General features: G+C 30.4%; 1 protein-coding gene across 2 annotated transcripts; it reads right to left on the bottom strand.

Annotated features, from left to right (window-relative positions):
• Positions 1 to 5013: 5013 nt before the first annotated feature.
• On the bottom strand, positions 5014 to 10449 carry LOC123902136 (myb-like protein O). Of its 2 annotated transcripts, none has more exons than XM_045951827.1 (5): positions 10113 to 10449; positions 7067 to 7885; positions 5908 to 6090; positions 5673 to 5792; positions 5014 to 5417 (listed from the first exon to the last, which is right to left on the bottom strand). In XM_045951827.1, exons 1-5 carry the CDS (start codon positions 10161 to 10163, stop codon positions 5310 to 5312), a joined length of 1281 nt encoding a protein of 426 aa, XP_045807783.1. In that variant the 5' UTR covers positions 10164 to 10449; the 3' UTR covers positions 5014 to 5309. The 2 variants fall into 2 exon arrangements, with proteins under 2 accessions (XP_045807783.1, XP_045807853.1); XM_045951897.1 differs by lacking the exon at positions 10113 to 10449 and adding an exon at positions 8859 to 8917.
• Positions 10450 to 12989: the final 2540 nt, after the last annotated feature.

The following is a 12989-nucleotide window of genomic DNA, read 5'->3' as shown; positions in this document are numbered from 1 at the left end:
ACATAAGTACATTTTGGAGTCAAGATAAACAGATTTACTGTAAATACATACAATACATCACCAATTTTTTGGGTTAGTATTCTAATACAAAATGATGAAAATTGGTGGTATACTGTCTTTGTATGCAACATATTTATTTAAACTCCATAAATTTCTTTTTGTGAAAAATGTAAGGAACAATATATACGAACCTATTTCATATGTATACAAATATATTTCTTTAACTAGTATCCGGACCCGTGCCAAGCACGGGTAAAAAATATATTTATAAAAGAGTTAAAGAAATTTTTCATCTCTATAAATATTTTAAATTTAAATTTTAGTCCCTGTATTCTTTTTAGCATATTTTAGTCCTATAAATATTTTTTGTCACAATATTTGATTCTTATGCACTCTTTATATTTCTGAAAGAGTTTTTGTATTCATGTTTATGTTTATATTGTTATAAGAATCTCTCTTATCGAAATTTTGAATTTTTGAATTTTTTTCACAGTCATATTTATTAAATATATAGAAATCTATCTTGCAAAATTTTAATTGTTTTTAACATGGGATGAGTTAAATATCAATTTTTAAGTTTGTGACGCTTAATTCGTCAAAAAAAAAATTGACATTTAAAAATTCATCTTTTGTTAAAAATTTTATCGAAATTCTCCTATTGAAGTTTAGAATTTTTAACAAAAGATGAGTTGACTTAAAAGCAGAGACTAAAAGTCATTACGAAAAATAAGACAGATGAATTGACTTAAAAGCAGAGACTAAAAAGTTATTAAGTCAATAATGAAAAATTGTAGATAAATAGTGGAATTATCATGAACCTTTAAAGTCAAATTTTCATGTTTTTATTTTGACCACTAAGTAAATTTTCATAAACAATCATTTTAACGTTCGTCAAGTGGAATCATTTTGTCCACATAAGGTGGATGATATGAGAATTTCAAGTTTAACACATGTTAGAGTTATTCGTATCATGTGGCAAAGAAGCGAGAACTTAAAAACTTAATTAGTTGAGTCTAAAATTAATTCTTTACCTTTTGTCAAAAAAAAATATAATCAATTTTTGGTTATATTGCACTTTTGGCCCCGTAAGTTTTGGAAAGTTGCAATTTTGGCCTTCTATGTTTCAAAATAGTACTTTTGGCCCCCTATGTTTACCCCATTTTGCAAAAGGTTATTTTGACTAAGTCAATGCTGATGTGGTAAACTTAAGTGACTCAGCTGCCACATCAGCTTTTTTTTTAGTAATACGAAATATGAAATAGGTAAGTCACTTAAACATATAATGGAGTGTAAACAGATAAATATTGTCGTTGCCCTAATGTTTTCTGAAATTTAAAACGCCAAAATTAAGTATAATTATGATTTTGAGGACTATATTTGAATGGCTCAAAATCTTAACTTCTGGGATGATAAAGTTCTCATTGTCAACAATCCTAAAAAAAAATTGAGTATGTATTAAATTTATATTTTAAAATGTAAATCATTGATGATTACACCTGTTAATTGTAAAGTTAATATCTATATATATAATTCCTAGATAGTTCTCCTACTATCCATCTTAACTCTAATTCACATCACCCACTTACATCCAATTAAATCACACAATAATGCCACATCACTTCCTTATATTATATCATTTTCATCTCTATTTTTATTTTTTATATTATATCAATCTCATAATCTATATATATAATTCCTAGATAGTTCTCCTACTATCCATCTTAACCCTAATCCACATCACCCACTTACATCCAATTAAATCACACAATAATGCCACATCACTTCCTTATATTATATCATTTTCATCTCTATTTTTTTTTTTATATTATATCAATCTCATAATAAATAATAAAGAATTATGTTTCTCCAATTATCCAAAAATTGATGTCACAAGATGTTACAATTTTCTACATTATTATTGAATTATACCTCTCCAATTATCCAAAAATTGATGTCACAATATGTTACACTTTTCTACATTATTATAACATTTCTTAGTGACAATGAAGATGAACATAGTTGGATTCTCTTTCAACATTTATCCCATTTAAATGTCAACCGTTTTCATAGAAACAACAAAGAGTTTATAATTTAGTCACACAAAAAAATACGAAGAGTGTATACATTATTGACTTAATTACATTATAATTTTAGAGAAGAGTGAAGGTTATGCAAAAAGTTAGGTTATGAGATTGAAATATATAATAACCATTATCATTATCATATTTCATTCCATTTTAGTGTGTCGCCTATGCGTTGCACTATTGCATTGGCTGGCGCACCCCACAAAAAAAAATTCATTCAATTTTGATGGTCCGTACTCATTCTCTATACATATAGGTATATATATTGGTTGGAGGAAGTGATAAGTACATCACTTTTATATTATTATTATTATTATTATTATTATTATTATTATTATTTTCATTTTATAATACTTATTGTTACAATTTATACGAATAATTTTTCAACATTATAATATAAAATACGACATAACACCTGTGCATCGCACGGGTGTGGGACTAGTAATAACAAATACCTTGTAATGAGTTCATCAGCCACCTCAAAATTAGGGTTCAACATCAGCTTAGACGATAATCATCATTATGTTGTCTTTATATTAATAAATAAATTAATATCTTAATCTATGTTGTATCAATAAAACTCATTATGTAATAATGAAACACGGCAAAATGACAATATTTATCTGTTCACACTCCATTATATATTTAAGTGACTTACTTATTTCATATGTATACAACGACAATGTTTCTTTAATACGAACCTATTTCATATGTTTTACTAATACAAACCTATTTCAGCTTTTTTTACTCCATTATATGTTTTACTAATACGAACCTATTTCATATGTATACAGATATATTTCTTTAATTTCAATGTTTTGTTAACCACATTACTTTTTGAATAAACAATATCATAGTAATTGATATTTGCTTCTCTCTTAGATAAAATGATAGTGCATTGAAATTGTTTAAGTCTCACATTGACTATGTGTGGGAAGAATGTTGGATTTTTTAGAGAGGTGACCCATTAACCTAACACCTTAAGGTTTTGGGTTGGGATGTGGCGTCTCCCTCTTTTGTGTGGTCCTGGAGCATTGACCCATTGTTTCTCCGGAGCTCCCCCGGACTCCCCAACAAGTAAAAGGAAAATGTGGGCATCATAAGAGAAGAAGGCACGATGAATTTAAAGGTGCTGTAATTTATTTGAGAATCTGAAAGCATGTACATTTATAGATCCGAATCTGGGTACACCGATTTTAGTATTAAGTTACATCTTTCAAATTGTGAAATTTCATATATACGCTAGTAAGAAAATGGAGTTGTTTGATTGTTTCCATCAAGGAGAGTTTCTTTTGCAGCTTTACCATTTTATCAAACATCATTTGCTATTAAAGTAATGGACTTCTTTTTTTCCTCAAATTTTTTATTTTTACTCTTTCACTACTTAATAGCGGATGAGTGAAAATATGCTCGCGAGAAACTCGTAGGGTGGCCATTGGTTCAATTTAAAAATAAAGGCCTGCATGAAACATTTTAGGTTACCTATTGAAAGAAGAAAATTTCCCTCCCCCCACGCCCCTCCTACATATTTTTTGTCTCCTGAAATTTCAATTTTGTCTTTCAATAAAAATTTTGGAATGCGGTTTTTGAAGTTTTTCCAGTTCAAATTTTAAAAAAATGAAAGTGTTCATTTGGAGAGTAGCAAGGGGATGCCTACCAACAACAGAGAATTGTACAAATAATTGTGAACATTGTCAACATAACTTTGTGAATGATTGGCACCTTTTCTTTGGTTGTGTGAAGGCACAAGAAATTTGGGAGGCAGCTGGACTTTGGCCTCTAATTGAAGGAATGTTTGAATCAGAGGACGAGTTTGTTTCTCTCTTTTTCCATTTATTAGTACTACTGTCACAAAATGAAATTATATTGTTTTTTGCTGCCCTTTGGAGTAGTATTGACGCACATCCAGCGGTATCTTTCCAAATGGCAAAGAGATGTTATGCACAATTGGCAAGCAGTCCATAATTCACGACAACAACAACAGACCAGCGCGACGTTGGAGTTGTCAAATGCATGAAACAAGACTGTTACCGGGGTCGGAACAGGTGCAGAAACAGTAGCAGCAGCTGGACACGAAAGGTGGATACCACCGGACCAAAGAACATACAAGTGTAATGTTGACGCAACGATATTTAAGAAGTAAAACCGTTTGGGAGAGGGGGGGTGCATAAGAGATCATAGAGGATCCGTGCTCAAATGACGTGGACCTCACCCACATGAAGCAGAGGTATGGAGTTTGAAAGCGAGGATATCTTGGTTACATGACTTGGGATTTTCTAGTATTGTTATAGAACTAGATTGCAAACTAGTGGTTCATGACATTACTGGTAAGTTTAATTTTTGTATAGAATTTGGCGCTATGTTACATCTTGTATTGAATTTTTATATACCATCCTGTATTGAATTTGAGTTGATGAATAAAATGAATCGTAGTGAAAGAAGAAAAAAAAAACTTATGTAAGCTATTTATATTTAAGAAAAAATTATACATCATCCCAACAAATAGTCAAAAATATTTGAAAAATGTTTGGTGGACATCATATAATGTGTACACCTTCAAGAGAGAAAGAGACCTAGAGTGATGTGACAGGTTCATAGTTTGATAAAAAAAAAGTGATAGTTAAAATCACGAGTTAAAATGAGACGCTCCTTTTGAAGATCAATAAAAAGGTTTTCTCATTAGATAAAGTATCTATATGTGGCATATCTGAGGTGTGTTGGCGGTGTATCGAGGTGTATTGACAACGTATCAAAATATTTGTTTTTCAAATAAATAAATCGGATACTCCACCGACACGCATCGACAAAATATTGCAATGTATCAGTGTATTGGTAGGTAATATAATTTGAAAGTCATTTTGGTGTATCCGGACTTTAGAGATTTAGATCAAAAAAAGATCAAAAACATGTCATTCAAAAGCATAATGAATTTTATGGGGCAACCTCTTTTTTTTTTCATGTGTTAAATACAAACAACTTTGTTCATAGTTACAACATAGAAAAAGACATATCTGCAAAATTGTATACATTTTTCTAATTTCTGTGTGATCCTAACTCACTTATTGGTATATAATATTTGGACCCCGATTATTTAGTTACCTCAAACCATCCCTAAAGATGGAAAAGGGCCCTACAAAAATCTACACAAGCTAAATATATATTATTATTATATTATATATATAGATCATATACATATACTACTAGTCAAACTATATATTAATTAATTCAAATCAAGGATTGGATGGAATAGTTGCATTTGAAGGAGTTAAGTCCACTGATATGTGCAAAGATATCTGAGGAATCAACCATATCATCTTCTTCTTTAACAGCTATCTGCAAGTACAAAGTTAAAAGAATATATGATTAATTAAGAACTATTCCGTCAAATAATTGAAATGGAAAGAGACTGAAAATGATTGAGAATTTTTTCTTTTAGACTAAGTCAAGATGAGAACATTTTGATGTATTGAAAAAAGTATACAAATAACTGTGATTACGGATAGAGTTCAAATCCTCTCGACAGTTGTAAAATTATCGTTAATGCCGGTATATCACTTTATTAAATAATTTTTGGCTAGGGAATCTTACTTCATCATCATCTTCATGGTTGCTACTAGCTGGCCTTTGATTCTCTCCAAAATCATCATTTTTTGCGAACCTTCCTCTAACTCGCGGACGGCTATCCGCTAAAGTTTTTCGACAAGCATACTGCACATATATTGCATAATTAGTTAGCTGAATTTTGAAAATACAAATAATTTTTGGTTGACATATATGCTTGAATCTATGTATGATATAATGTAAGATTTCAAAATTTTGTTACCTTGATTTTCTTACTGAAATTTCTTTCATTTCTCTTCTTCATATATCTATGAATCTTCTCTTTCCTTTGCTCAACAGAAAGTTTTCCAACCTTCAAACTAGAGTCCTCCAAGTGTGAGATTTCTGGTGCTAAATTGGCAGAACCAGCAGCAGCTACTAGTTTGTGATTCTCAGTACCAAGTGCCTGTAAAAGAAAATACAATTATAAACTATAAGCACCGACACAAATACAGACGCTGGACGAACCCTCGATCAGAAGTGTCGGTTCAATATGTACAAGTTATGAAGCACTGACACATACACGCACACCAGACACACATTCGATCAGAAGTGTTGGTTCAAATGGTATAAGTTATGAAACACTGACACAAACACATGCGGGCATCAGACACATCTTTGATCAGAAGTGTCCGTGCTACAGAGATTTTAAAGATCATTCATAACATGTAGCACCGATACTTCAGATCAATGACGTGTCCAGTGTCTGACGCGTGTCAATGTCTTACATCGACACATTGCATTCAATCATGTCTATTTGTTTAAATTATTACCGACCTCTACGTTTAATGACATTGTCATATCTAGTGTCTATGATTTGAAGTAATAAAATAAATTCTATTAGAGACTGTAGAAAGAGAACCAAATCATGAAGATGGTCATTTCTAATGATGCTTTTGTTTATATTATCCTTTCTTTTCAATTTTTTTAGCTGAAAGTGATTATTCCTTTTTAGGCCAAATCAATAGTGTTGTTTAATGCAACTGACTTTATAAAAGAACTTATATTATATGCTAGCTATTACTGTTTGATGTATATTGTCACCATTGAGTTTTCAGCTTAAGATATTTGTGGACCATGGACCCAACACTTCTAATATAGTCTCTTCTAATTTTTTAACAACTTCGCATTTACTTTCTGAAAACATTTTCTAAAATCGCGTTTACTTTCTGAAAACATTTTCAAAATATTGTTTTTGGTGTTTCTGAAATAAGTTGTACAGAGAACGCAATTTCAGAAACACCAAAAGCAATATTTTGAAAATTTTCCAAATTTTAATAAATATTCAATCTAAGTTTAAAATGCATTTTCAAAAACTTGGATAATGTAAACGCGAAACACAAAAGTAAACTAGAAGTAATCAAGAAAAAAGTTGATGATACCTGAAAATCTTGAGGATTAAAAACTTGTTGAACAGAATCTGTACAATAAATTCCAGCATTTTCACCTTGATAATCCAAATCTTGAGTCTGCATTTCAGAACCTAATAGAATTCCTCCACCAAATAAGCTAGAACTATCAGCAGATAAAGCAGTATTTAGATTTCCTTGAGGCATATACAAACCTAAACCATTACTAAGATAAGAATTACACGAAGGCGAATAAGAAGGAATTGAAGATATGCAATCATCTTCAAACACAGAAGGGAACGAAGCACCACCGATAAGCTGCGCTGGTGCTGAAACAGGACTAATATCAGTTTGATATTGAGAAGATAGCCCTTTCAAAACAGAACATGTTGATAGTTCAAGAGGTTGTGTTGAAGAGAAATCAAATTGTTCTTGATGAGTTGTATTGATCTGAAGAAGGGACGGAACCAGAAAAGATGACGATGATGTGAAGTCTATGGAAGCTGATATGTCATTGTCGATTTCTTCTTGAGAATCGAAGATGATTGAGAGGTTATTATTGGTATTATTCTTAATGTTGTTCGTGTTGGTAGTGCTAGTTGTGCTCGTTGTTGTAGCGGTACTATTACTATTGCTATTATTGCTATTGATGTTATTATTTTCTAAATCTAAAGCTTGTGATATGTTGTTTAAGGTATACGAGGAATTATTGTTGTTGTTGATGTTGTTTTCGTCTTGACAACAATTTGAGCTTGAAGTAACATCGGAATTTTGTTGCAAGGAGTCGTGGAACAAATCGGGGTCACAAAGTTCAAAAATTTGTGCACTAATATTTGGACTTGAAATTTCATCCTGCAATGTGTGACATATAAACAATGTAAGTAACATGTTTACTAGAAAAATATTGAACACATAAGGTTTTAGAATGTAAAAATGATCCAAAGACACTTGTGTATAAAAACAAGTTAGAAACGTGATTCTGTATTTAATTTGGGGTTTGAAAACTGAATCTAATTCTCCTTTTTGTTGATAGACATGAGACTGATCTGATCACTTTGAACAGAAGAAAAAAAAGAAGTTCAAATTTCAAAAGCTAACAATATTCTTTAATCAAATTGAAACTTTGGATAGTGATTGTCTTCACCAATTAGTAGGTAGTATTCTAAAATGAAAAGCAAGCCATATACAATTAGTATCTATATATCTATCTTTTAACACTATGGACCACAGACGCATACACCTGACACAATACTAAGTAAATATCGGAAATAATTTTAAAACATAAAAGTAATTGAATGCAACAACTACTTCAAATATGTATCTCAATTTTTGAGATGGATTTGAGAGAGAACTAACTACATAACTGATTTCTTTTTCAAGTTATTTATTGTGAAAAAGATTATTTATTGTGAAAAAGAAATATGCAATTGCATATATGCTTCATGATTTGAACTAACACTTTCATAATTTCAATGGGAACTTGTCCTCTCAATTTTTGAATGCAACAACTACTTCAAAATGTCCCAATATTTTGGATGGATTTCAAATGATTATTCATAAATGATTCAAAATTTTATTTTATTATTGTTTTGTCGGAAATCCATCTCAAATTTCAGAAACAAATTTCTTGTATGTCTCATCTTTGTTCGAAATATTTTTGGCACAATAATTTAAGATAAAATTGGGACGGAGAATTATTCCATCTCAAATCTGTTAAATATCCATTTCAAAATTTAATGTAACTTGGAATGAAATACGTTCTATCTGAAATTATGTCTAACACATGAAAAAGAAAAATTTAATAGTGACGGTGTTAGACACTAACACATATTAGACATTGGACACACGTCAATCCGAGGCGTGAGTGCTTCATATCTTTCACACTCTTACTTCTTCATTGTCAAGATGAAAACAAAACAAACCAATATATGCAAAGCTTTCTTGGGGAATTCTACATATAACTAGTTGGTTGCATAGTCTAGTCAGTCATTGTCCATAATTGATAATAGACATACAAGAAATTCTCCTAAAAGTGATTTCTTTTTCAAGTTATTTATTGTGAAAAAGAAATATGCAATTGCATATATGCTTCATGTTTACACGTTGGAACCAAATTACCTAATGTTATAACATGAAAATACAACAAAGTAAAAACAAAGAAGAAACCCTTTAATTATGTTAGATGTTATTTTTCTTTTCACTAAATGGAAATTGTCCTTCAATGGAGATTGAAAGCCACTTAAAGTAACACTTTCATAATGCTATGCCTATATGAACTTTTTTGTCATTACATTAAAAACCCTTTCTTCCTATCTTATTGAATAAAGAATATCAAAATTAGGAAAGCTTACAAATGAAGCTCTAAAGAGATATATATTCCACAAGAAATGAAAGCTATGTTTAAAATGACTATCAAGGAAATGTTACACCATTTTACTAATTTGACCTTAGAAAATGACATTTTGATGTAAGGGCATTGTCTTGAATAATAGGATAAATATTAGAAAGAACAAACCCTTGCTCTCACGGAGTCTTTGATTCCTTCTTATTTTTTTCTAGTCAAAGAAAAACATTATGCTTGCCAACCATATAAATAGAGGAAATAAAACATTATAGTCCTATAAATTGTGAGAGTATCTATGCATGTATGGCTACTTTGTTTTGATATAAATAATAGTAACAAATACTTATAACTAGCTATGTAACAAACTATTTAGAGACAAATTAATTAATGTAACAAACCTTTTTTTTTTACTAAAACATATAACAAACATAAGAAAATCATATTCATGATTCTAATGCATGTAAAGATGATAAATTGCATGAAGACATAAATAAAATAACCACTACTTTGGCTACAAAAAATTAATAGTGACCCAAATGAGCCATTCAAAAAAAAAATAGTGACCCAAATAATGAAAAACAACCATCTTCCCAAACAAATTAACTATTGAGAAGGTGCATGCATGCATGCCATAATTAAAGATTATCATATAGTTCTATTCCAACACATGCATGCATTGATATTAAATATTATTGAGATAAAAGATATAATAATTAATAAGGTTGAGGAAATTACAATGGATAGTTGATCATCATGTGATGGAGGATGGATAACATCTTGCAACATGGTGATGAATCCTCTTGAATATGGAATGGAGGCAATGAAGGTCTTTATTTATATACAAATAAATTAATATATGGTTGATTTGGTGATATGTCCCACACAAACCAAGTGTTCCTAACCTAACCTAGAAATTGGCTACTTAAAAGAATGCATGATGAAATAAATAAAAAAAGGGGAAGGAGAGAAAGTGAGGAATATATGTAAGGATTATATAGAAGGAGAGAATTAATGTGAAATGGTTTAAGGGGGGAAGAGAGAGAAAGAGAGAGAGTAGTTAGCTAAGATGATGGAGATGTAGTTAGTATGAGGGTGTCAAAAACAGAGAAAATTAGTTATGTGCATATATAGACAAGGAAATTAATAGGGTGTCAACCCGATATTGCCGTTGGCCCATTCATTGCCTTTCTTTGGGTGAAATGTAAGTGTGTAATGGAATTAGATGGGTCCTAACTTCAATTTATAATAATAATTAATATTAATGATATCGTCGTCCACAAATCTTAGCTCAACTGACAGAACTACTGAAATTACTAGGTCGGACGTCATGTTCGGAGTTCGATCTCCAGTCCATTTGGATATGATGTGTCTGTTTGTCGGCTCTTCTTGAATAAAGATAATAGTCGGTTTTTTTTTTGTTACCATGATATGGGTATGAAGTTTCCACCGTCGTTGGTGATGACTAATCTCTGTGGGAAACCTGTGAAGCACACAACGTGGGTTCTCCCCTCCCTACCAAATTTTTTCTCTACGCATGAGTCATAAATCAAACCCCTGACAACATGCTTAAAGGGACCACGATCATTATCACTTGGACCAATTCATTATTGGTTAGTTTTATTTTTGTTCAACTGGTTAGTCAATTTTTATTATCGCAAGTTAAACTTGAAGTTGCGAACAAAATTCCATCATTTAATTAGTTTTATTATTTTTTTAAAATGGACAATATTAATTTTGTTAATAATTGTTATTGTTGTTGAATATGTTGTTTTGTTGGAGATTATTTGAAGTCTCACATTATTTAGGTTCTCGGTTGTTGAGTATATAAATATGTGAAATTACTATGATAAATGGAGATGACCATAGGCGAGCTGATGGTGAGAAATGGCGATTTGAATGTGGCTAATAAAGATGGCTTCACTATGATACATAAGCAAGGAGTGTTATCTAAACACAAAATTTGGGGACACAAAATTGACACACCTTTTTACCACTCACATGCACGGAAATCGATGTATGCAAATAATATTAAAAAAAACAAAAAATATATATATTTGTTGTATTTTTGTTTGAAAATTGTGTTGAAATAATATTTTCCTAAACTCTTACTATTCCTTAACTCTTAGTACTATGATAAAGATGGCTTCACTGTACATGCAATAAAATAGTGACTGGAAAAATCAATATCAATATATGCAATAAACTGTACATTGAATTTCACATTTAAGGAATTCATAATACATAATCGGCACAAAAAAATATAATTTTTTTTTTTGTGATCTTTATATATAATAAATTATTTAAATGTGAAATCAGCTCCAAAAAAAAATATGAAAATGAAACATTCTTATTCGTTCTACACACAGTAATTATACAAATTGAGTCTTTGTAGGAGTTTTTAACATTTTCAAATATTGGTCAACGGTGGTAATCAACATTAGAATTTTCTTATCAAATTTAATAAACCATAAAAAAATGTGTTAGTGTGTTAGTACTTTTGTATAGTTTAGCACGTGCTTCTGCTGTATCCCGTATTTATGTCTTTCATAAGATTCATATAAATGGTTGGTGCCAACATGCCTATCATATATTGTATGTTGTGTCTCTTCTTTTTCTTTTCTTTTTTACAAAAATGTCGTGTCTCTTCTAACAACATGAAAATTATATTTCATTTATATGGAAATAGGTTTTTTATTACAAAAATATGCAATTAAGTTTTAAAAATGCTTTATCCATGTGTCTACTATATATATATGTACCTATGAAATTTAACATTAACTCTTTTTTTAAGGAAATATGTAACCCTAAGACTTTTCGGATATGGAATGGTAATTTCAGTTTGTGTCTCTTTTTACGACCAAGTCACAATGGCAAGTATCTATTTGGGGATGTGCTGCTGTGGTGGCGGGCGTGATATGAGGACATGCTGGAGGGCCGTTGCGAGATCAACGCCCAGGGCGGGGTGGGAGGAACCAAAAAATGAGATTAAAAATTAGATACCATATTCTTTTTTACTAAAGGATACCATATTCTTGTAAGGTCATTTTATTGAAACTATACAACAAATTAAATATTGTATAGATATCTAATTAAATTTCATAATATTCATATTTAAATTGCGCATATATTCTTTTAAAAAACATTATAATTACATGACACACAAAAAATATAATTAGACTTAAGTGTAAACTTTTTATATTGTCGTTGTCGCGTTGTTACATAATAATTAAACAATTATTTAAAATATTAACTTTTTGTCCCATAAGTGTAACTCAAATGGTAGCTACTAGGGACATTATTGGAGTGGTTGGGTTTTGAACCCCGAATTTCACATTTATCCACATTTAAATGTGTGAGAGTCTAGCCACTAAACTATTTGACAAAAAAATATTAACTATTCAAAAGACAATTATTATGGGAGAGCAATTTAAAAAAAAATGACAGAAAGCAACAAAAATTATTACTTCTTAGAAATTTATTTTATTTCTGATATATATTATATATATCATTAAAATAGTTAGGTTGATACCTTAACCAACAAAATTAAGATATAAACTATGGGTGCGTTTGATATGTTAAAAGATAAGTACTTGATAGAATAGTACAAGACAG

Source organism: Trifolium pratense, linkage group LG1 (assembly GCF_020283565.1).
Source record: "Trifolium pratense cultivar HEN17-A07 linkage group LG1, ARS_RC_1.1, whole genome shotgun sequence".
Taxonomy (NCBI): Eukaryota; Viridiplantae; Streptophyta; class Magnoliopsida; order Fabales; family Fabaceae; genus Trifolium; species Trifolium pratense.
Note: the sequence above shows the minus strand (reverse complement) of the source record. Positions and strands in the feature narration are given on the sequence as shown.